General features: G+C 46.3%; 1 protein-coding gene across 1 annotated transcript; it reads right to left on the bottom strand.

Moving 5' to 3' along the window:
- Positions 1–8,841: 8,841 nt before the first annotated feature.
- On the bottom strand, positions 8,842–24,148 carry LOC105075133 (disintegrin and metalloproteinase domain-containing protein 21-like). Its single transcript, XM_074374453.1, has 5 exons — positions 23,891–24,148; positions 22,300–22,364; positions 21,321–21,468; positions 10,641–11,058; positions 8,842–10,151 (listed from the first exon to the last, which is right to left on the bottom strand). Exons 1-5 carry the CDS (start codon positions 24,146–24,148, stop codon positions 8,842–8,844), a joined length of 2,199 nt encoding a protein of 732 aa, XP_074230554.1.
- Between the last annotated feature and the right edge of the window lie 1,803 nt (positions 24,149–25,951).

Below are 25,951 nucleotides of genomic sequence, written 5' to 3'. Positions count from 1 at the left end.
TCTAAGGATGCACACAAGTTAAAAGTCAAGTAATGGAAAAAGATACTCCACGCAAATGGAAAACACAAGAAAACAGGAAAAGTTATCTTTGTAGCAGACAAAAAAAAAAAAAAAAAAAAGCTTTAAGCCTAAACCTGAAACGAAAGACAAAGGAGGTTAGCACATAATGAAAAAGGGTCAACCCAAGAATAGGATATAACATTTGTAAGTACTTATGCACCTAACATAGGGGCACATAAATATTAAGCAAATATTAACAGACCTCTAATGGGAAATGGGCAACAGTGTAATAACAGTAGGAAACTTTAATATCACACCTTGAAGAATAGATTATCCAGACAGAAAAACCAATAAAGAAATAATGCTCTTAAACTACACATGAGACCAGCGACTTTCCAGATCCTTACAGAACATTCCACCTGAAAACAGGAGAATGCACATTCTTCTCAGGCACACATGGAACATTCTCCAGGATGAATAATTGTATGTAAGTTTACAAAATGAGCCTCAATAAATTTAAGAAGATTGAAATTTCATTAAGCATTTTTTTCTGACCCTAGATATAAAACTAGAAATCAATTATGAAAATAAAATTAGAAAACTGACAAATATTTGAGATTACAACACATGCTACTAAAGAGTCAGTGGGTCAAAGAAGACAGAAAAGAGAGAGAAAAAAATATGACCCTGATGGCTTCCTAGGCTGAATGCCCAGTCTCACCCCTACCCCAACTCATTCCAGTCCCCACCTCACCCAAGACCCCCAGAGTCCAGGAGCTAATGCAATCCCTATCAAATTACCAACAACATTTTTTCACAGAAATAGAACAAATCATATTAAAATTTATATGGAGTCACAAAAGACCCAGAATTGCCAAAGCATTACTGATGTACAAAAAAGTGAAGCTGGAGGAATTACCCTCTCAGACTTCAGACAATACTACAGAGCTACAGTAATCAAAACAGCATGGCATTGGTACAAAAACAGGCATATGACTCAATGGAACAGCATAGAGAGCCCAGAAATGAACCCATAAACTTTTGGTCAACTAATCTTTGACAAAGGAGGCAAGAATACACAATGGAATAAAGACAGTCTCTTCAGCAAATGGTGTTGGGAAAACTGGACAGCAGCATGAAAATCAGTGAAGGTAGAACACTCCCTCATACCACACACAAAAATAAACTCAAAATGGATTAAAGAATTAAACATAAGACAAGACACAATAAACTTCCTATTAGAAAGCATAGGCAAAACATTGTCTGACATACACCTCAGTAATGTTGCCCTAAGGTAGTCTACCCAGGCAACAGAAATAAAAGCAAAAATAAACAAATGGGATTGAATTAAACTTACAAGGTTTTGCACAGCAAAGGAAAACATCAGCAAAACAAAATGACAACCTATGGAATGGGAGGAAATATTTGCAAAAGATGAGACTGACAACCGCTCATACAACTTAATAAGGAAAAAACAAACAACCCAATCCAAAAACTGAGCAGAAGACATAAACAAGCAATTCCCCAATAAAGACATGCAAATGGCCAATAGGCAGATGATAAAATGCTCAATATCGCTACTTATCAGAGAAATGCAAATGAAAACTACAATCATGTATCACCTCACACCAGTTAGAATGACCGTCATTCAAAAGGCCACAAATGATAAATACTGGAGAGGATATGGAGAAGAAGGAACCCTCATAGACTGTGGGTGGGAATGCAGTTTGCTGCAGCCACTGTGGAAAACAGTACGGAGATTCCTCAAAAGACTAAAAATAGCCTTAACATATGATCCAGCAATCCCATTCCTGGGCATATATCCAGAGGGAACCTTAATTTAAAAAGACAACTGCACCCCAATGTTCATAGCAGCACTACTTACAATAGCCAAAACATGGAAACAACATAAATGTCCATAGACAGGGGATTTGATAAAGCAGTTGTGGTATATTTATACCATGGAACATTACTCAGCCATAAAAAGAATAAAATAATGCCATTTGCAGCAGCATGGATGAACCTGGGGAATGTCATTCTAAGTGAAGAAAGCCAGAAAGAGAAAGAAAAATACAATATGATACCACTCATATGAGGAATCTAAAAAAAAAAAGGCAAATGGACTTATTTATGAAACAGAAACAAACTCGCAGACATGGAAAACAAACCTATTGTTACCAGGATAAAAGGGGATGGGAAGGGATAAATCAGGAGTTTGAGATTTACAAATACTGACTGGTATATATAAAATAGACAAACAAGTTTATACTGTACAGCACAGGGAACTATATACAATATCTTGTAGTAGCTTATGGTGAAAAAAGAATATCAAAATGAATATATGTATATTCATGTGTGATTAAACATTGTGCTGTACACCAGAAATTGACAAAACATTGCAAACTGACAATACTCCTATAAAAAAAAGTAAAAATTAAAAATCTAGAGGCAAATAAATATGAACGTTCAGTATTCCAAAATATGGGACTTAGCAAAAACATTTCTTAGAGGGAAATTCATGACAGTAAGTATTTATTTTAAGAAACAGGTCAAAATTGTAGAATAGATAAATGAGATTATACTGTATAGCACAGGGAAATACGTACAAGATCTTATGGTAGCTCACAGAGAAAAAAATGTGACAAGGAATATATATATGTTCATGTATAACTGAAAAATTGTGTTCTATACTGGAATTTGACACAACATTGTAAAATGATTATGAATCAATAAAAAGTGTTAAAAAAAAGAAACAGGAAAGATCTCCAATAAACAAAGTAATTTTACACATCAAAGCCTAGGAAGAGGAGAGAAAACTAAGAACAAGGTTAATAGAAGACAGGAAATAACAAAGATTTCAGTTGATAGAAATGAAATACACACTAAAAAGACAACAGAAAAGCTCAAAATGAAAACAGACAAATCTTCAAGTAGACTCACCAAGAGAGAAGGCTCAAAATAAATAAAATTAGACACAAAAGAAGAGATGCTACAACATATACCACAGATATACAAGAGATCGTGAGACACCACTATGCACAATTATTCTCCAACAGAGTGGATAACTGCTCCCTCCCACCAAAATGGATAAGTTTTTTGACTCTTGGATCAACCGAGATTGAATCATTAAAAAAAGGAAAATCCCCAAAAGACCAATAATGAGTGAGAAGGTTGAATCAGTGATCAAAAACATTAAGACAAAAGAAAATTTTAGGACCAGATGGCCTGACTAATGAATTCTACCCAATAGCTTAAAAAGAGTGAATACCCATCTTTTATGAACTCTTCCAAAACTAGAAGAAGAGGGAATTTTTTTGATACCAATTTGATGAGGCCAGCGTTATCCTGATATCAAAACCACGAAGGACACAACTAGAGAAAAAAGGAAAGTGCAAGCAAATACACTGATGAATATGGATGCGTGAATTCTAAGCAAACCAAAGTCAAAAAACTATTAGGCAGACCAAACACTTTTATCAAGTGGAATTTATTCCAGTGATGGTGATTCCATATGATCCTCTAAACAGATGTAGAAAAAAATTTTTTTGAGAAAACTCAACATCAATTCATGGTAAACATTCTTTAAAAATGGGTAAAGAGGAAGTATTTCTCAGCATAAGCAAGGCACAGTTGATAAACCAAAAGGTAACTTTATTCTCCACATCTAAAACCGTTTCTTTGAAAATCAGGGACAGGACAAAAATGCACACTCTCATCACTTGTATTCCACATGGCACTGAAAATTTTAGCCAGAGTACGTAGGCAAGGAAAATAACATATATACAAATCAGAAAGAAATAAGTAAAACTGAGTTTATTTGCAGAAGACATGATATTATTTATAGAAAACCATGAAGAACCCATCAAAACATTGTGAATGACAATAATTCATTCACAAATAGTTGTGAATGAATAAACAATTTCAGGAAAGTTGTAGAATATAAACTTAATATACAACATCAACTGTGTTTCTATATGCTCACAGCAATCCTTCAGAACTAAAAAATAAGAAAACAGCATTTTACAATTTCATCGAAAACAATAAAATTCCTAGGAATAAAGTTACCAAAGTACATGAAAGATCTGAACACTAAAATACTAATAGACATCCGTGAAAGAAATTGAAGACACAAATAAGTGAGACGACCTTCTGTGCACATGGACTGGAAGAATTCACATTATTAAGATGTTCATACTACACAGTAATTGAGACATGCAATGCAACCCTTGCCAAATTTCCAATAGCTTTTCTTAAAAACAGAAATTGAACAAATTCCCCTCAGATTTGTACAGAACCAAAACAAAACAAAACAAAACAAAACAAAACAAAACAAAAAAACAACCCCAAATAGTCAATGTAATCATGACAAAGAAGAAAGCCAGAGGCTTTGCCTTACTGGCTTCAATCTGTATGACCAAGCTACAGGAACTAACACTGTATGGTGCTGACATAGACACTGAAGTACAGACCAATGGGTCAGAAGAGAGAGCCCAGAAACAAGCCCTCATGAATACAGTCAAGCGACATTTATCAGGGGAACCCAGAACCATCCACGGGGAAGGAATAGTTTCTTCAACACGGGGGGTTGAGCTAACCAGATAACTATGTGCAGATAAAATTAATCGGACCCCTACTTACATCACTCACAAAAAAATTAACTCAAATGTATTAAAGACTTGAACGTAAGACCTGATCCCATAAAAATCCTAGAACACAATCTAGGGAAGGAACTCCTGGACAGTGGCCTTGCCAATATTTGTTTAGATACGACACCAAAAGCAAAGGCAACTAAAGCCCAAAGGATCACATGAAGCTATATCAAACTCAAAAGCTTCGCCAATGCCAAAGGAACAATAAAAATATGAAAAGTTAGCCTGTGGAACAGGAGAAACTATTTGTAAACTGTGATTCAGACAAGGCATTAATATCAAAGTTCTATAAAAGGCTCATTCAACTCAAGAACAAAAAAATAAACTATGAAAAGGGCAGAGAAACTGAATGGGCACGTTCCAAAGAAGTCATCCATAAGGCCGACGAGTGCATAAAAAGCTGCTCCATGTAACTAGTCATCAGAAAGCTGCAACTTAAATCCATAAAGGGAGGAAGGAAGAAAGAAAGGCAGGCAAGGAGGGAGGGAGGGAGGGAGGGAGGGAGGAGGGCAGATGTCAGCTCACACTTGGTTGGCTGCCATCGAGAAGACAAGGCATGACAAGACTCGCCCCAGATGTGAGGAGGAAGACAGCAGTGTCCGACGTCAGTGACATGAGGAATCTTAAAAAGAGAAAATGTCAAAGCAGAGTAGACTGGTGACTAACAGGGGTCAGGGGGTGGGGGAATTGAGGACATACGTTCTTAGGGCGCAGCGTACAACCAGCAGCGGAGTAAGTACTGGAGATCTAAAGCACAGTGCGCAAGTATAGTCGACAGTGCTGTATTACAAACTTCAACCTTTCCAAGGAACTAGAGTTTAAGTTTATCACCACAAAATGAAATGGTAATTGTAGGAGCTGCTGGAGGTGCTGCGTAACGCTCTGGTGGGCATCACATTACAAGGTGTCAGTGTATGAAATCACCACTTTCCACACTGACACATGCGATGTTACACATCAATGATATCGCAATTAAATTTTAAACAAATGAATGTTAAATAAATGAGGTTCAAAGGGAAGAGAAAGAAAAGCAGACCTAAGCACAGCGCCCCGTAGTGCGGGAAGGTTAGGTCAAACGCTGAAAGCACTGCCTCCTGAGGAGAAAAGGCCCGGACTCCCGCCTGAGCCCCTGGGAGCCTGCGCCCTGAAGGAGAGCTTCCCGCACACACGCGGGAACCCGGGCTGAAGCGCCTCAGCCCCTGGGGGGAGCACAGGGATCTGGCCGGGCCGTGCTTCTTAGGGACCACTGGGGTCGCTCCTCTCCGCAGGACAGTCACATTACCCAGAACCCCCATAGATTTTAGGCACCACCTCAGGACTTCAGTCAGAAACTATGAGCCATAGGAGCCATAGGAGCCATGATAGGAGAACCAGAAGTCAGAAAGGGAAGACAAAGGGACAACAGAAAGAGATTCAAAGAGATCAAGAGCGGGTGCGCATCAAGCACTGAACTTGGAATGCAGACGAGCCCCAGGGAGAGGAGCACTGACCCCTTGTACAGAGACCCCCCCAGGCCACGTGGGGAAGCCTGCAGTTTGGCTGCAGGAAGGAGGCCAGTAAAAGGTGCGAGGAGGGTGACGCTGCGTCAACAAACAATTCACAGCAGAGGGTGTGAGATTAGGTGGGTGTTTAATTCATCTGGCCTCTCATTGAAATTTCTCATTAATAGCCACCCGTCAAGAATGGAATACGCTGACAGCAGCACAGCACCGGGTTGTCAGAGTAGGTTTGTGGCTCGTCATGGGGAGAATTCAGAGATGAGACCTGGACGTCAAGAAAGTAAAGTGGGGGCTTATTACTCAGCGACAGTCTTCTCTCCAAGGGAGATGGGCTGTCCTGGGTGAGTAGCTGCGCTGAGTGTTTGGCAAGCTGTTGATACGGTGTTTAAAAGTGAATGGGCAGGATGTTCACTGGGAAGGGAGAGGTTGTGGTTGTAGTTCTTGATTTTCATTCCAGCTCCACCCTCCCAAGGCAGGAGGAATTTTTGTCCTTCTTTAGTCTTGACTGCAATGTCATGATATCAGTGCATGATGGGTACTTCTCATCTGCAGGGCCAGTTTTATTGTAGCAAGAGCATAATGAGCAAAACGTTACATTCAGATGCACACAGTTCCAGCCTTCTCCCACCTTTCTTTGTCTGCCTCCAGGGGATTTGTCAACCCGAAGCGTGTGGTATTTTATCAGTCCGGAAGCTCCTACTTTTCTTTGTTTGTCGCAGGACGCCCGTTGTTCACAAAACGTAAGGATTCCTGCCATTTGGTACACGTTCCCCTTTCTCTGCTTACATCGAGCTATCCGGCTGCTCGAACAAATGGACTGGAGTACCTTAAATGCAGACTGAAAGCTGGAAGTTGGTAGGCAGTTCAAAGATAGTGTTGGGGGTTGAGAGGTTCTTGTCTTGCTGCAGGAAGAATTCAAGACAAGACACAGGGTTAAGAAAGCAAAGCAAGGATTCAAGGACAGATGGCACACTGTCGAGGAAAGAGCAGGCAGACCCAGGTGGGTGGCTGCTCTGAGTTTCCTTGGCAAGGTCAGTATATGAGTGTGAAAAGGAACGGGAAGAATATTCCTCAGTGGGGAGGGGTTTGGGGCCATCCTTCCTGACCTGCATCCCGGCTCCACCTTCCCAGGTGGGGAGGAGGCAGTTTTCCTCCTTATTCGCCTTGACTGGCAAGTTGGATGAGGTCATAGTGAACAAAATGTTACACTTGGATGGGGGTATCATAAACAAAAAGTTACACTTGTATGGAAATCCTAATGATCGAAAGGTTACAATCGGATGGCGGGGATTCCTGTCCTGTCCCACCCTTCTGCCTCCAGGACGCTTATCAACCCAGAAGGCATTTTATTTTTCAATCTGTCCAGAGGATCCTATTTTTCTTGGTCTGTCCCAGGACCCCCACGGTTTACAAGATGTGTGGTTTTCTGCCATTTGCACATCTCCCCACTTCTCTGCTCCTATCTAGCTACCTGCCTGCTCTAACAATAGGACAGTACGATGAATTTGGAGACAAGAGGTTAGGGTTTCAAAACAGCGTCCATAGAGGCAGGACCGCTTTAAGTGTACACATTTAAGGAAACCCTGAAAACAAATGTTACAACAGACCAAAAGGGAGTTTCTGTGGATAATGCGGGAAGTGCTACGTTCTTAGTTTGCTGGGAGTTTCTGTCCTTTGAATTCCCTGCTACGTACCTGTATGGCATGGGGAATGGTCTACATAATTTTAAAGGTTAATTTATAATAAAAATGCTTTCTTACTACTTACACATTTTATTGTACTAATTTTGCTTCACATTGTAAAATAATAGTTCACTCAACGTTGTTTGGATACAGAAGGAGACTGGTTTTGCACCCCGGCAGGGTGAGCTGAAGACTGCTGTCTGTTACTCACCACTAATTCCTCAGTTCAAGTTCACTGAAAGTGCGTTGAAATGTAGGTGCGGGGAGGGAGAAAGTCACATTCACAGAGTTCCCCTGGATGCTGGAGTCCTCGATAAGCACATCTACTTAGTTTTCTGATGGAATTTCGTCGAACGCAACATTCCACCTCCTGATCCCAGTGCCCCACTTTGGGAAATTAGGTCTCCCGGGTGTCCTAGTTTACACTAGATGCGAGTTGAGCCCACATCTCTCTCACCCCACAGCCCACAGCCCACAGCCCACCGGAAGGGGACAGACGAAGCTGCTTGGGAGCAGCCCTCCCTCTATTTCCCTGGACCCATTCTGGGTTTAGAGAAGGAGAGATCACCTAGAGGAAGAGGAAAACCCCAGTGTTCAGGAGCACTAATTTAGAGACATGTCATGAGTCTGTGCCTAAAGCCGCCCATGGCAACTTTTGTTAATAGTGGGAGCGGCAAACTCAGGTCAGGACCCAGCTGCCGACCCCCATCTCCTCTGCTGGCCAAAGTCTCAGGCTTGATACTCCCTCTGAGAGTTTATGAAATATCAGAGGACAGAAACAGATGATTTTTCAAGATTTATTTCACAGGGGTGATCAGCGACCTATCAAAGAGTCCTGAGGTGAGAACGTCAATGCCTCCTCACCACCCCTGATGTGTGGAAGTCCTCCAGTGTCTCTTGGAGGGTTCTGGAATGTGAAAATCATCTTTGCCATCCCATTACAGATTTTATCAGAGATCTTACTTCTATATTGCCTCTGGCTGTACAGGGGTTGGCAGGCTGGTTTATAATTTATTTTGCACCTGTTGTCGCTTCATGAACTGTGGAGGTCTTGATAACTTTTACATTTGTGGCTACGCCCAAGAGGAGAGCAGCTATGAAGGCATAGATGCGACCGAAGACCACTCTCAAATATACCACTGATTCTTGGCTTTGTTTTACTGACCGCATCATTCTTGGTGGGGATCCGCTGTCTTGGCTCCCTCCAGCACCTTTATCTGCACAATATGGAGGGTCCCAGCCTACATGGCAATGGCAATTCCTTCTGTTGTTGCAAATTCCTCTAAAACTGCATTTCTCAGGGTTACAGTCATATGTTATCGCAGCTATAGAAGCATTGCAGAAGTTATTCTCACAGAACTTTCCAGGGGCACAGGGGGTACCGTTTCTCACATGACCAACATCATTTATCCCTGTTGCTATGTGTGTGTCTAATCCCCAGCACCACACCTGTGAGATCTTTGACTGATGGAACGAGGCGTGGTCTGGCAGCCGGGGAAGGTGTGTGACGTTGCCGCACTGCAGCCTTCCACACTTTATGTCTGCATTCTGACAAGGGTTAAAAGTCATTAGAGGAGCTCTTCTTGAACAGTGTCCAAATCGAGTGGCCTTTGTATTTATTGTATAGCAGCTGTCGTCGGCATTCACAGCGTGTCTTCCAAAGATCTCTTGGCAGTGCATGGTGCGGTCAGTGCAGTTTCCATGATAGCAGTAGCCCTCCTCGGTACAGGGGGTTCCATCTTGCAGATAAAAGTTCTGGGGGCATAGGTAAGTACCCCCAGGGCAGTACTCGGGGAGGTCACATATATTTTGGATTGGTCTGCACAGCGTTCCAGGCGTAGCGTACGTACAGTTTGTACAGCACATTTCTTTATCACAAACAGATCCTCTCTTAAGGGAACAGTCAGTGTTACAGCATGTGTTGCTATAACACTGCTTTAAGGAGCCACAGTCACATCTCTCTGAACCCTCCACTACAGAGTTTCCACAACGTACATTTATCAGGCTTGCATTAAATGTCTTCCAAACCGTGTCAAATATACAATGGCCTTGAGTTTTCACTATGTTCCGCCAGTGTATGATGGAGCAGTCACTGAAGGCGTCTGTCAAAGCAGCGTAGGGTGACATAATGCAGACGGTCCTTCTCATGCAAGTGCAATCTTCAGAATCAAAATACAGACCAAAACTTCTCCCAGTGTACCGGGCTGCTAAGATACTTACCATTAAGTGATGTCTGCCTAGGTAACCAACAAAGAGTATGTCATGCATATTGCATGTACGATACAGTGGTGGGTCAAAGGACGCGGGTCCATGTTTAATCACTATGAAGGATGAAACGGGTCTGACAGTTGGTCTAAGGTTAGTTCTGTGATACACAGCATATGGGCTTTCATACACACGATAATCATTCATAGTTGTTGGATCTCTCACATTATATACTAGGACTGCAGTGACAAAGTACCTTATGTTAAGACCTGCATACATGGAGTCCATTAAGTTAGCCATATGTAACATGTAGTTTACACACCGTGTTACATTTTGGAATACACGATACATTGTATTGGAAAATTGAGCAAATCCTCTGATAACTCCTATATGCGGGGCAAAGTACCTAGAATTCAAATAATGGTGGCGGGCTTCACTGATACCAGCTTCAGGGAACAGGGGGTCCCCATTCTGCCTGTCTTTCAGGCTATGCACAGGTCCCATTGTATCGGCGTCTGCCACTATCTGAGAAACCACATGTTCAAATGTTTTAGAATACCTGAGGGGTTTTATTTCATAGGCAAGGTCATCCAGCTTCATAATACCTTCAAGACCCCCATAGCACGTGTCCACAGTGACCATGGAGAAAGGAATCCCCTCCACGTAGCCGAGGTGGTAACAGTCTGAAGGGATGAAGGGGAAGTCCATCTGCAAGGCGCCTTGCTCGTCCTGAGTCAGCAGCAGCAGCTGTCCAGGCCAAAAGATGTTCTTGCTCTTCATGTGCATAACGTGCCTCTGGCCCCCGAAGTACAGGCTGTAGGAGAGCCATCCTGGCATCTGAACGCCCTTGCCGTGGTGGAGCTCCTTCCTGGGTATCACCACCTCCGAGGAGATGTAGCGCCATGAGGGATGGCCTTGAGAACACTGGACTGGAGCCAGCATGGCCCAGAATCCAAGCAGCAAGAGGGCTGTCCTCCGAGTGACCTGGCTCTCTGCCAGCTTTGTGCCCCTGTTGAGGGACATCTGTCAATGAGAACAGGTGAAAAGAGGATCCCAGAGAAGCCAGGTCTGACCCATCTGTTGTGGCCACCTCCGGTCAAGGGGACACTGACAATGAACAAAGCCCGCCTGGGCCTGCCAGCACTTACCCCTGGGTGGGTCTCCTACCATAGTTAGGTAACAGTCAACAGGTGTGGCAGTGGGTGGGGTCTGGATATTAACTCAGCCAGGGCTGAACTGGAAAAGTGGGAAGGCTGTGTCTGTGAGTGCTGGCATGGAAATGGGAGGTGACTGGGCCAGTATGTAATGTAAATTAATGCTTCCCCAATGCTCTGTAAAACCCTTCAGTGTCCACCATCTGTTGCCCCTAAATGACAAGATTTGATTTTCCTTACTCCAACTGTTCAGGACAGACTCTGTTCCTGACTGCCTATGGCCCCAGGCTTGTTCCCTCTAAGCATTTTCTGTGTTTCTTTCCTGGAGTGTGGTGGGTTCCTCCTGTGCACGCGCTGGTCCCTTCTCAGTTGAAGACACAAGGACCTGTCTGTTGGTGCCCAAAGTGAGAGTCCAAATACTTCTCATAGTTAAGCAAATTTTGTACTTTTTTGTGCCACATCATGACCAGGAGAAGGTAACTTACTGTCCTCCAAACTAGGAATATTTTCCTTTCATTTTACAAACGTAACCCCAGCATTTAAGCTGAAAGTCACCAAGGACGTACCTTCACGGTAGTCTGTTTACTCCTTGCTTTCTTCCTGTTGGTCAGTATCCTTCCCTTTCTCACAGGCCTGCTCGTCCCTGGTGGATCTAACACATTGTGCCGATTTTCGCCTCCAACAGTGTGAGATGCAGGCTTCCAAATTAGAATCTCCACAGAGCTTAGGAGGAGAATAACTGATGTCTAAAAATCTAACGATGTTTTCCTTTCCCCTTTCTTCTATATGGGAGCTTCCCTGTACAGGCCCTCAATTTTATTCTCTCAAACAAATTCCCATTGATATTTTGAATGTTATTTCCACCTTTATTGTTTACACCCTGTACAACATGATGTATTCTTTTTCGTTTGTTCACCATTTTTTAAACATTTTTTATTGATTTATAATCATTTTACAATGTCGTGTCAAATTCCAGTGTAGAGCACTATTTTTCACTTATAAATCAACATATATATATTCATTCTCACATTGTTTTCTCTGTGAGGTACCATAAGATCTTGTGTATATTTCCCTGTGCTACACAGTATAGTCTTGTTTATCTGTTCTACAATTTTGAAATCCCGTCTATGCCTTCCTACCCTCTGTCCTCTTGGCAGCCACAAGTTTGTATTCTATGTCTGTGAGTCTATTTCTGTTTTGTATTTATGCTTTGTTTGTTGTTTTTTTTTTTATTCCACATATGAGCGATCTCATATGGTATTTTTCTTCCTCTTTCTGGCTTACTTCACTTAGAATGACATTCTTCAGGAGCATCCATGTTGCTGCAAATGGCCTTATTTTGTCGGTTAATTTGTTCTTTGTTTCTAAATTGCTATGTTTTATGACTTTATTAATGTTACTAACTATATTACTTATTCTATATTGTATTGCATACTTATTATGTATAAGATCGGTGCTTCTTACATTTCCCACTGTGTAGCTAGGCCTCTGACAAGATGACTAAACATCTTGAAAAAAAAATAGATCACATTATAACCCTGCTTAAAATAACTGTAATAATGTGATTCTAGGTATGGGGATAAGCAATGAGGGGAAAACATTTCCTGATCATAATGGATTAGTAAGACATGCAATCCAGAGAATTTCTGACTATCAGCAGGCCCTGGTCCAAAAACTAGCACTTTGAGGGCATGTCAAAAGAATCTTCACCTGATCTAGGAATGAGCCTTCCTAGCACCATGGGACAAAATTGGTTATGAAATGTTTCCCAAAATACTGGTCCAAGTTAAAACCAAGGGAGAGCGCTGTGAATGAAAAATACTGCAAACCGTATTAGTAAACAAACATTGCTGAAACCGTCAAGTCATCAGCAGCTGCTGCCACCCCTCACTGAAGGCAAGCCTGCAGCCCAGCCTCTGCAGCCACTCACAGTGTGCACTCTGAGGGGAATAAGAATAAGAAAGGACAGGATACTCAGATTCTGTCAAGAACCCAGATTTGACAGAATCTGTCAAGAACCCAGATTTGACAGCTAGGTTCTTGTCAAAGGGATGATTCCAATGAGCCCAAACATTTGCTCCTTCTCATCCATAGAAAAGTGCTAAATTCTTTAACTTGAGGTGTCTGCTTTTCTTCAGTTAACAAGTAATCTTTTAATGTTCCAACTACCTCATCTTTGTTGTAAAACTGCTATATACCCTGGCTTCTCCCTTACCTCTTGGGAACAGTCCCTCGGAGCTATCTGGAAGGCTGTCATTCCAGGCATGAAGGGGTTTGAGTCCTCAGAAATCTCCACCAAATAAAACATAACTCTCAACTTTTAGGCTGTGCGTTTATTTCAGTCAAAACCTAGAATCATCTCTTGGCTCTTAGCTCTCACAATCAGGAGTGGTGGGACTTAGGAGTTCAGTCAGACTTTCTGGAGTGCAGTGTGGCCGTGTGTATGAAGGAGCCTTAAATATTCTCATGCTCTTTGATGGGGCCAATATTTCTATTTCTGCGACTGTAACTGAACAAAAGCTCCAGAGGCAAGGACAAGGAATGTTGTGTGTGGAGATGTTCATTGCAGTATTGTTTGTAATCTGAAACAATGGCATATCCACAAATAGGAAACAGTGAGGACAAGTGTGGCATTGACTTTTGACTGTTATGTTACCGTTTGAAATACTCTTTTGAAAGAAATCTACAGGGTATGGGCAGGAAATATACCGATCAACAGGGCAGACAATGTTTGCCCTCCTCTTGCCACTGACATTCTGTGGGGGAAGACAGACAATAAGCAAGTGAGCCAGTGAGAAGATCTCAGATTGTGACAAGTGTACAGAAGGAAGAACGGGTTAATGTGGTAGAGAATCACAGGTGAGTCTGGGGGCCATTACTTACATGGGGGAACAGGGAGAGCCTATCCTAGCAGCTAGCACTTAAAGTGAAATCCAGCAGGTGCAAGGGAGCCAGCAAAGAGGACAGCCCAGGAAAGATGTTGCAAGGCAAAGGGAACAGAAATGGCCAAGACGCTGGGGTTGAGGAGCTTGGCTGTGTGAGGGAAAGAATGGAGAACGTGTGGCAGGAGCAGGATAAGCCAGAGAGAAGGTGGGAGCTGAAGGGCCTGGAGACGTGAGTGGGGCAGACCCCTCAGGCCATGTAGGCTGTGAGTGAAGTTTGGCTTTTGCTCTAAGGGCAGAGTGTTATAAGTTTGCATAGGAAGGGTAAGTGATATCAGTAGGACAGCAGAGTAGGATGTCCCAGTTCTCATTCTCCCATAGAAACAATAATTTGACAAACATCTACAGACACAAAGTAGCTTTGTGAGATCTCTGGAGTCCAGCTGGGAGGTTCCAGCCCCCAGTGGACCACAAAATCCAAGATGAGCCACACAGAAAGGATAGAAGGGGCAGTGTCCCTTTACTTGCATCATGGCTTCCCCCAGGCTGACAAAACTCAGCGCCAAGAGAGATCCCCAGCCTATGACTTCTCCTGCAGAATAAAGAGAGAGCAGGTGAGGGTCTGGCTCCCCAGCCTTTTGGGACAATGTCTAAAATTTGCTTATCTTGATGCACACAGAACACTGATGAAATCAGTACGACTGTGTTGTCTGGGAGCAGTGAAGAACAAAGAAAAGGGTTTAGGCTCATAGAAACTGGCTTACTCAGCCCCAGAGCCACAATTTCCCACAGATGGTGCCCCACACACTCCCAGAGATGTCACACAAGCCTCAGCAGCCAGCAAAGTTCTCAGCAAGCAACTTGACCCTGCAGGATTGTAAGAAGGTGCATAACCCTGAGACTGCTCCTTCAGAAGGGAAGGACAGAAGTGGGGTTGAACCTATTGTCTTGGCACCTCAGTGTACTGCCCTGTGGAAAGGGGTAGGTGACTCTTGGCACTCTGTCAGATGGGAAAAAGTCACAACATTCTAAGACATACCATTCCAAAGGGAGGGAGGGAAGGGGTGCTTGCCCCTAATGCCCTGGCATAGCAAGGCACTGCCCTTGGGAAAAGGAGCAATCAGTCCTCAACACCTTAAACAGCTCCTTAGGATTAGGAGAAGGCGCCCAGTCCTAAGTCTAGCTCCCCAAGGAGGGAGTGAGAGAAGTAGAGTGGGTTTATCTATAGAGGAAGTTTGATTGACTCCCAGAATTTCTAGCTGAGTGTCTGTTGAAGGTCTTTCCCTTCAGAAGGCAGTGCACCAAGGCTGAAAGGGGTGGTTAGTTCTTCAATTGTGTGTACATTTCAACCCAGGCTAAAAGGAGCACACAGAATCAGGGAAACACGGTATAACCAAAGAAACAAAACAAAGTTCCGGTATCTGCGCCCAAAGAAATGGAGCGCGATGAATTGCCTGACAAACATTTCAAAGTAATCATCTTAAAGAAGCTCATGGAGCTGGAAAAGAATGGAGATAGACAACTAGACAAAAATCATAAAAGAAATATATGTTCACAACGTGAAGTTCAACAAAGAGGCAGAAATCAGAAAAAAGAAAAAACAAACACAAATTCTGGAGCAAAGAATACAACGACTGCACCGAAACATTCAATAGAGTGCTTCAACCGCAGACTTGACAAAGCACAAGAATCAGTAGACTTGAAGATAGGTAATCTGAACTGCTCCGCTCAGAGGAGCAAAGGTAAAAAGGAACGAACAAGAGTGAACAGAGCCTGCAGGACTTACAGGACACAGGCAGGACATACAGTAGGGAGTGGGAGCTCCAGAAGAAGAAGAGAAAGGAGAAGAAAACTTATTTAAGGAAATAATGGCTAAATGTTCCCCAACTCGGGGGAAGGAAAATTACTTCTAGATTTATAGATCCCAAAAGACCCCAAATAGTTTGAATGTAAAAGAGCTCTACCCTGAGACACCTTAAAATGAAACTGTCAAAAGTGTAAAAAGAGAAATCTGAGAACAGCAAAAGAAAACGGACTCATCACATACAGTGGAACTCCGTTAAGACTGTCAGCAGAATTTTTAGCAGACTCCTTGAAGGCCAGGAGAGAGTGGGATGATATATTCAAATGCTGACAGAAAAAGCTGCCAACCAAGAATTCTACACCTGGTAAGACTGTCCTGTGCAATGAAGGAGAGAGACACGTTCCCAGACAGACAAAGATTGAGGGAGATTGTTATCACTAGACCTGCCGTACAAGAAGTATAAACGGGGTTTGTCAGGTTGAAACAAAGGGACAAAAGTGTGAGCACCAACACAAAAGCACAAGGAAATACAAATTTCACTGGTAAAGTAAATATATAGACAAATACAGAGAGCACGGTGCTCTTATGGTTGTGCCCAAGTCACTGCTAGCCCTGACCGAGAACTGAACAGACAGAAGCTTAAGAGTAAGTATAACTACAACAACCAACTAACAGTTATTTTAGCTTCAAATGGATCACACCCGCTAGTCAAAAGCAAAGGAGTGGCTGAATGGATAAAACACAAGCTACCGCAGTGTGCTGTGCGTCAGAGACTCGCCCTATCTTTAAGAACATCCAAAGGCTGAAAGTGAATGGATAGAAAAGGGTCCCATGCAAGTGGGAACCAAAAGAGGGCAGGGCTGACTATGCTTCTAGGAGACAGTATAGTCTTTAAGTTGAAAAACAAAAATAACATGAGATAAAGACAATCATTGTATAAAAATTGAAAGGTGTATTCAACAGGAAGATATTACAATTATAAATATATATGCACCCATTCCATTCTTGGGTATATATCTGACAGAACAGAACAACTACTTTGAAAAAATATACGCATCCCAGTGTTCACAGCAGTATTATGTATAATTGTCAAGATACTGAAGCAACCTAAGAGTCCATCAACAGATGAACGGATGAAGAAGATGTGGTGTGTATATGTATATGTATGTGTGTTTCTATCTATATAAAATACACACCCACATAAATATCTATATCCACACACACAAAGGGATACTACTCAGCCATAAAATATACTGAAATTTTGCCATTTGCAGCAACGTAGATGGATTTGGAGGGCTTTATACCAACTGAAATAAGTCAGACAGAGAAAGACAAATGCTGTATGATATCACTTATATATGGCATCTAAATAAATGAAACAAACTAGTGAATATAATTTTAAAAAGTAGACTCACAGATATAGAGAACAAATGAATGGGAGGGAGGCATAATGTTGGTGTGGGAGGACAGGGGGTACAAACTGCTGGTTGTAAGACAGGCTCAGGGGTGTATTATACAACACGGGGAACATGGCCGATATTTTTGAGTAACTGTAAATGGAAAATAACCTTTAAAAATTGTATATAATATTTTTGTATAAAAAGATACTTGTATGCACCCAGCATCAGAGCTCCCAAATACATAAAGCAGACATCTACAGATCCAAAGGGAGAAATAGATAGTCACACAGTAACAGCAGGACACTTGAATACTCCACTTTCAATAATGAGCAGACGAGCCGGACAAAACATCAGTAAGGAAACAGCGGAGGTGAACACCACTGCAAACCAGTGGACCAGACAGAGAATTATCAAACATCCAACAGCAGCAGAAAGCACTTGCTCCTCAAGCACACAAGGATTCTCCAGGATAAATCACATTAGAGACCACAGAACAAGTCTTGACGCATTTAAGAAAATTGAAATCGTCCCAGATATCTCTTCTGACCACATGGAACGATATTACAAACCATTAACAGAAGGAAAATGGGGAAATTCACAAACACATGGAAATTAAATAACACACTGTTTTTTAATTCCTTTTTTTTTTTAAAGCTTTTGTGGGGGAGGTAATTAAGTTTATTTATTTGTTTATTTATTTTTTAAATGGAGGTGCTGGAGATTGAAGCCGGGGCCTGGAGCATGCGAAGCACGTGCTCTACCGCTGAGCTGTACCCTTCCCGATAAACAACACACCGTTGGGTGACATTGGATCAAAGCAGAAACTTACAGAGTAATTAGAAAGTAATTTCAGACAAATGGAAATGAAAATGCGACAACCTTATAAGATGTAGCAAAAGCAGTACCAAGAAATATCAGCAAACACCTACGCCACAAAAGAGAATCTCAAATACTGTAAATTTTCACCCCAGGGAAGAAGAAAAAGAACAAACTTAGCAGAAGGAATGAAATAATAAAGGTCAGAGCATAAATAAATAAAATTAGAAGATAGGAAAACAGAAAACTCAAATAAATAAATAATAAATGAAAGAGAAGGCATTACAACAAATGCTACAGGAGTTTTTATTTTTTAAGTATTAGAAACTATTATGGACAATAAAATGCCAATAAATTGGACAACCTAGAAGAAGTGGATAAATTCCTAGAAGCATACAAGCGACCAAGACGGAATCAAGAATAAACTGAAAGTTTGAACAGACCAATAATAAATAAAAACATGTATTCAGTAACAGAACAGCTTCCAACAGAAAAAATCTCAGAACCAGATACTTTTACCAGGCAATTCTACCAAACATTTTAAAAAGATTTAATACCAATCTTTCTTAAACTCTTCCAAAAGAATGGAAGAAAGAGCACTTCCAAACTCATTGTATGAAGCCAGCATCACCCTGACACCAAAGTCAGACAGAAAATTAGCAACAGAGCTACCATGTGACCCAGCAACCCCACTTCTGTGGATGCACTTCAGGAAGTGAAATCAGGGTGTCAAAGAGATACCTGCGCTCCCTGCTCGCTGCAGCATTGCTCACAACATCCGGAACGTGGAAGCTGCCTAAACGTGCATTGGCTGATCAATGGATAGAGAAAAGGTGGTATATACACAAAATGGAATATTATTCAGCCTTAAAAAGATGTCCTAGCATTTGCAACACTGTGAATGAACCTGGGGGACGTTATGCTAAGTGGAGTAAGCCAGACACAGAAGGACAAATTCTCCAGAATATCACTTACATGAGGAATCAGAATAGTCATAGACAGGAGTAGAAGGGTGGTTGCCAGGCCTGGGGAGGGGGGAACAGGAAGGTGGTGGTCAAACACACAGAGTTTCAGTTGCGCAGGGTGCATCAGTCCTAGAGACCTGCAGGGCGTGGTGCCTGTAGTTAGTGATGTCACATTATGTACTGAAATCTTGGCCAAGATTGTAGACCTTCTGTCAAGGGTTCTCATCACAATAATACATGAAGACGGTGGAGGAGACCTGGACATGATGGATGGTTTATGGCATAGACTGTGGTGCTGGTTCCACACACGTACCCTTATCCCCAGAGTCACTGAGTCACATACATTAAATGTGTCCGGCTTTTCCTGTGTCAATTACAGCTCAATACATTGGTTATAAAAAGCGAATGGAACCTGATCTTGTCTCGGGAGCTGAAGGTCTCATGGGCAAGGCCACTGGGGCACATTTATAATCCACAGTACGTGACATTAAGTGAGTGGGGCTGGCAGAGAATAATACACACTGTCTCGTTTTGACTATTTTAAAAATAGGAAACATGCAAAACTATTACAGCGGTTACCTCCAGGTGGGGGGTTACTGATGGTTTTTACTTGTTTTTCTTAAGTTTCCTGTGTGTCTTCCACACAGGAAAACAATGGAGGTGATTTCAGAACCTGAATTTGTATCAGTCACAGTGATTAGTTATAGATGAGAGAATCCACTCTTTGTGGTCTGAGCAGAGGGGGACTTATTCCTGGGTGTTAAGACTGAGATTCCAGGACCACCAGGGAACAAGAGTGGATGCCCCACAGCCAGGGCCCACCAGCTGGACAATCACCCAACCCCACCCGTGACTGTTGCCACGGAAAACCCGGTGTCTGTGATGCTCGGGCCCAGAGACCGCTGCTGGTGCTGTGGGGCAACCAGTCCCCTCGCTCCCTGCCAGCCAGGAGCCCCATCCCTACACCGCCCTGTGCTGCTCGCTCCCACCTTTTGGATCTCGGCCCAGCACCTGTCCCGAGGAACTGTGGCCACCTCCCGAGCCCGGGCTGCCCGGGGTCTGGGAAATGCAGCTTTGAGGTTCCCAGAGACTAACACAAGGCATGGAGGGAGGGGATGGCACACATGCTGAATGAGTCAACCTGCAGGATCCACCACAGAAGTGAGACAAGGGTGACAAATCACACCTTGACCTTCTGAAGTCCACATGGTGGCTCAGGTATCCTTGGCCTTATGATGAAGATGGCAGGAGGCTCTCTCTCATCCCAGGGGGCGCTGGCTGTCAGACCCCCTGGCCCTGGCCTCCTCTCACATGAACTGCCAGCAACTGTCTGCCTGGGGACTTCTCTTGCTGCCAGAGACCCTTGGCCACCTGTGAGGCAGCTGAAGTGTACAGGCTTACCCTCCCCTGGGAGCAGACTCAGCCAGGACCCCAGCTGCCCCTCTGCACTCGCTCCCAGGCTCCCTGGTGGACCATATCCCCCTGCTGCAGTGGGGGAGTTGGGGGAATCCCACAGCAGGGGCTCCTGCAGTGGCGGGATCCTGCAGTGGGAGGATCCTTTCAGAGGGGCTGCATGCACAGTGGTGGGTGGTGTGATAACAGCCATACTGAGGCATCATTTCCTCTTCTCACCTCCTACCCCCTTGCCTTCATCTCCCACATAAACTTGTACCAGAAGCCTCTTTTCCAGGTGGGTCTGGGCCAGCTCAGACTAAGGCATCTCTGGCCTCAGCGTGAGCACATGCGAAGCCTCGTCCTGGCTCCTGCTGAGGTCAGTCCCCTGGACGTGTGTTAACAGGTGTGAGGCTGTTTCCGTGACCTCACACCCATTCGTGCCAGTTTGGAAAGTCATCCTGTTCTTATTTCTCATCCTCCTGGGCAGGAAACCAGAGGGCTCTGAACTGTTCCCGCCACCTGCTGCCCAGTCCACGCCGATGCCACGATCACACGCACACACAGGTGTCTTCTGTCTGAGTCCTGCCCACCCCTTCACTGTGTGCTGTGCGGCTCCCCTGTCCTATGATTGGCAAGGATGCACCATGAGGTTCCCTGGTGTCCTCTGAACATGCCATCCTCGGTTTATATGTGACCCTGCTGTCAGCATGTGAGGTGGGCTCACACAACACACGTTTCCTGGAGCCTGCTCGGGGCCAGGCCCTGCACAGGGCTCCTGTGCGCGGGGCTGCCTCATGTACTAGGGAAGGCGCCCTTCCCTCCGCGCACCCGGGGCGGCCCCTGAGCACCGCCCAGTGGAGGGCGCTCACAGCCTCACAGTACACCTTCAGGCAGGTGCTGGGAGAAGCAGCTTTACTGATCAGCTCCCCTGGGCAGGTGTCCACCATGTCTCCTTCCACATTCTTGAGGCTCATTGTTCCTGTCATCCCCTGTCCACCGAGGAGGAAATTGAGGCTCCTAGAGGTGGAGTGACATTGTGAGACCGATTGGCAGGCAGTCAGGGAGGGGCTGGGCAGGGACCAGGAAGGTCTGTTCAGGGTCTGTCCTTGTTCCTTGGTGTGTCCTGGCCTCTCACACACAGGATGTCCCACAATGATGGGGCTCCTAGCATTGCTGCCTTGCTGCACCTCAGCCACTGTGCCCAGAGACCCTGTCAGCCTTAGCTCCAGAGACCTGCAGTGCCCCTGAGAGGCCCCGTGTCCTCTCAGAGGAAGACAGAGGCAGTAAACAGATGAAGATGAGGTTGCCTCTGCAGCCCTGAGGGGTGGAGAGGCATGAAGAGGAGGCCTGTGTTCCCAGTCCATCGCTGCATCACGGCCCCCAGCAACAAACCCTTATTGTCATGGGCTCTTGGGGGGCAGGAACAGACAGAGCTGGGTGGTCGTGACTCAGGGTCCCTCATGAGGCTGCAGCCAAGATATCAGCTGGGGCCACATCACCTGAGGGGCTGGGGAATGTCGGCTCACTCCTGTGGCTGGTGGAGGAGGTGTGAGGCCCTCACACGTGGGCCCCTCACAGGGCAGCTCACAGGACAGGACAGGACAGGGCAGCTCACAGGACAGGACAGGGGAGCTCACAGGACAGGACAGGGGAGCTCACAGGACAGGACAGCACAGGGCAGCTCACAGGACAGAGCTGCTGGCTTCCTCCAGTGCAAGGTCAACACGGAGTCAAGCAACCCACATACACGCACTGCCTGCTCTCTTTTCTGTCACAGCTGTGATAAAACAGAGAACAAAAGTGCAGAGTAAGAGCCCTCCATGGCTTCCCCAGGCCACCCTTCCTTACCGGTCTGTGCTGGCTTGTGCTTTGGAGAGTCCAGCCGACGGGGCTGGGCTGACCTTGTCACTGAACTGGGGCAAGAGGAACGCAGGGTGCTACTGGCTGCTCGGGTCCTGGTCACCTGCCAGTGTCCGGGTGGTGTGGCCGTGTCGGCGGGCACTGGTGCCCACCTGGAACTGGTGGGAGGAAGTCCGGGTCCTTCCGGACAAGGGGCTTACACTCAGGTCACTAGGAACCACCGGCTGTTCACTCATTTGCTGCTGGTGGGACTGAAGGGGTGGCTGGGTGCTGCCAGAAGTCCAGGCTCATCCACCTGTGACAATGGGCCTGGGTGTTACAGGAGCAAACTGGAGGCTCAGTCCCCCCTTTTGAAAACAATAATTTGCCGCTTTGTTGAACAATTGTTCACTTTTTTCCATTAAAAATTGTTGATGTACACACAGGAGACATACAAAACTCACCTACACCTACAGTTGTGTGTTTGTGTGTGTGTGTGAGCGTGTGTTGTTCACAGTTTGAGGATCCACTGTGGTATGGACACCTGTCCTCACTGCTGGAGTCAGTATATGAAAACAGCCCTCTCCCAGGGGAACCCGGACTTCAGTGACAATCCTGTCCCTGCTCTGCCTCCTCTTCTGACTCCCCGGGGGCACCTCTCAGCCGAGGCACCAGGCTTTTCTGTTCCACTTCCTTCACGTGCCCGCTTTGGGGATTGGCTGTCCGGGTGACTCACCCTGAGGCCGTGATTGCTGAGTGTCCCTTGTGTGGACGGGCCACGTCCGTCCGCTCTCCTGATGAGACACGCTGGGCCTGTCCTATCTCGGGGCCCAGGACTCACCGCCAGGCCGTGTCCCACGTTTCACTGGTGTTTACACCCAGGAGCAGAACTTCTGGATCAGAGGGGGCCCTCACCTTCCTGGCCAAGAACAGCATCTTTCCTAAAAATTGAGCAGGTGTGTGTGCCAGGCCCCAGGCAGACCTGGGAGGAGGGGAGCTGCAGTCAGACCATTGTACAGGGACACCTGAGCCACCACCGCTGCCTGCGCCGAGCTGTGGGGGCGGGCGGGTGCTTTCAGAGGGGGAAAAGGGAGGGGGGCCTGGCCGATACCCCCACCTCCTTCCCCTCCCTGAGTTAGGGGCACAGTTGCTGACTGGGAGCTGCATAAAGCATCAGGCAGGAGGGAGAGTGTGTGCAGAGGCACCGAGGCCGGAGGGGCCGCCACGACCCAGGGTCACCGCCTGGGAGGCCTGAACAGCAGGAGTTCATCTTCCTACAGTTCTGGGGGCGGGAGGCCCAGGCGGAGCCCGGCGAGGTCACTTTCTGGTGATGGCTCTCCTCCCGGCCGCCCGCTGGCCGCGTCCTCGCTGTGTCCACATGTGATGGGGAGCCAGCCCCGGGGACTCTGTCATGTAAGGACACCAGACCAACCAGGCAGGGCCGCCCTCAGGACCTCCCTCAGCCTCTGCACTCCAGACACTGTCACACGGGGGGACCTCAACCTGTGGATCTGGGGGACATGAACAACAGTCTGTAACGGTGAGGGGTGTCTGAGGCCCTGGAGCAGGCGGGGGCGGGGGCGGGGCGGCGTCCAGGTACCTGCTGTTGTGAAACCATCCGCCCCTCAGCGCAGGGGTTTAAACACTCCTCGTTTCCTCCCGCAGGATGGCCCGGCCCGGGCAGGCCTGGGCGCCGGCTGCTCTCCGCTGCCCGGGACCTCAGCGCACGCCTTGCGCGCAGGGGCCGCCGCCCGGGGCTCAGCTGGGCTGGTGGCCGGGCCTCGGCCTCCGTGTGGCTGCTGGGTTTCCTCACAGGCTGCGGGCTGGTTTCCAAGAGTGAGAAAGCAAAAGCTGACATTCTGTCCTTTGCAGGTCGGGTCTGACCCTGGCAGGAGTGCCATTTCTCTCACTGTGGAAGTCAGGGTCCAGGGACAGCTGCTGGCCACTCACATCCCAGAGCTTGTCTTTTTAATAAAGCTTTTTTTTTTAATAAAAATTCCATGAATTGAAGCGGTACAACATGACATTTGGTGTGTATGTACATAGTGAAATGCTTACTGGAGGTGAGCTAATTAACACACCCTTCTCCTCCCCTATTTCTCACTTTGCATGGCGTGAGCCCCTCGAAGCTACTCTCCTGGTGAATGTCCCCGACATGATGCCTTGCCATTAACCGTGGTCATCCTGCCGCACCTGTGTCTGCAGACCTACTCACCCTACAGAACTGGCACTTTTACCCGGGACCACCTCTCCTCATTTCTGTTGCAGCAGCTGGGCCTGACCCTCAGCAGGACAGCAGTCTATCAGGGGACACTTCTAGTGGCCCCCCTGGGTCAGGCTGCTCCCAGGACCACAGCTGTCTCAGGTTTCGAGCCCTCCCTTCCGTGGGTGACAGCCAAGCCCAGCTCCAGCCCCCTCTCCCCTCCAGACACTTCTCTGGAAAGCCAACGTGTGAAGATGGATGCTCCCAACTAAAGGAGTCAGGAGCTGACATCTTCCAGGGGGCCACCCCCACTCTCTCCCAAAGACGCAGCTTGTTTGGAAATACGCTGACTCCCTCCTGACATCTGCATATTCTAATCAAATAACTCAGGGAACAGGAGGTGTCACGCGTGGTGTAACTTGGTTTTTACTCGATAGATGAGTTTGGAACTGGCAACTACCCTGACAGCTTAATTTGAAAACCAAGGAAACTCCACTCACAGTGTGAAGGCAGGACTTGGTCAAGCCTGGGCCTGAGCCCTCAGGTTGGGGAGATGGATATTTAGGACCTCACAGGTATCATAAAGTGTCTCACAGCTGGTGTGAAATAGATTATATTACTAGAAAATCTGAGGTCCAGGAAGGCCAACAGATCAGGAGACAACTGCCACTGAAAAGGCACTTTCTACTCACTGGCCCGGAGTGGGGATGGCAGCCCATGTGGGTCCACACCACGTGGGGACCCCGGGGTCAGGGGCGGAGGAGCAGGGCGCTGTGGACAGGGCTGTCACGGGGTTTCTGCAGGAGGGAAGGGCGAGGCAGGTGAGCAGGCTGAGGACTGGCCGGTAGAGTAACTTCATGGGCTCTGGGGTCGAGGGACGACCCCGTGTGTCTGGACCTGATTCTGGGTGAGTCAGGCAGGTGGGCAGTGGCTCAGTGTGGGTCCGAGTCCAGTGGAGGAGGTGGGGGGTTTAGACCTAGAAAAAGGACTCCTCCTGGAGCGGGAGGGCCCACAAGGGAGGCAGGAGGCCAAGTCCGGGTGACTGAGAACAGGGCGTGTCCCGCAAAGGCCTGCAGGGCAGATGAAGGCATCCAGTCTACAGAAGGGAGAAACGCGTTCCATTCAAGGGCTCAGCTCAGATGTCACCTCCTCAGAGGAGCCTTCCCTGCCTGCATATTCTACAGGGACAGCCTCCCCCACACACGCCCCCCCCAGCAGTTACCCGCTTCATTTCCTGCAAAGCATTCAGGGTCCAGCCCCCCACTTCACACCTGGCCGTGGTTCCCGCTGCCCAGAGGAAAAGCCCTCACAGGGGCCACCGAGCCCTGCACGACCTGGGCCCCCACCTCTCTGTCTCCTCTGCCACCACTGTCCCCGCCACCTGGCTCTCTCCTCCTCCACCTTGCACTCCTGACTTCCCCGAGCCCTGCGTGTTCTCCAGAGCACGTGTCCCACCTC

Source organism: Camelus bactrianus, chromosome 11, assembly GCF_048773025.1.
Source record: "Camelus bactrianus isolate YW-2024 breed Bactrian camel chromosome 11, ASM4877302v1, whole genome shotgun sequence".
NCBI lineage: Eukaryota > Metazoa > Chordata > Mammalia > Artiodactyla > Camelidae > Camelus > Camelus bactrianus.
This window is presented reverse-complemented; position numbering and strand designations above follow the sequence as displayed.

Coding starts and splice junctions, on each gene's coding strand:
- LOC105075133 (XM_074374453.1), bottom strand. CDS start 24,148: ATGTCAGCTTTTGCTTTCTCACTCTTGGAAACCAGCCCGCAGCCTGTG. Junction 22,365..23,890: donor GGATGGTTTCACAACAGCAG/GTACCTGGACGC, acceptor CTCTTGCCCCAG/TTCAGTGACAAGGTCAGCCC. Junction 10,152..10,640: donor GTGCTATGGGGGTCTTGAAG/GTATTATGAAGC, acceptor CATCCTTCATAG/TGATTAAACATGGACCCGCG.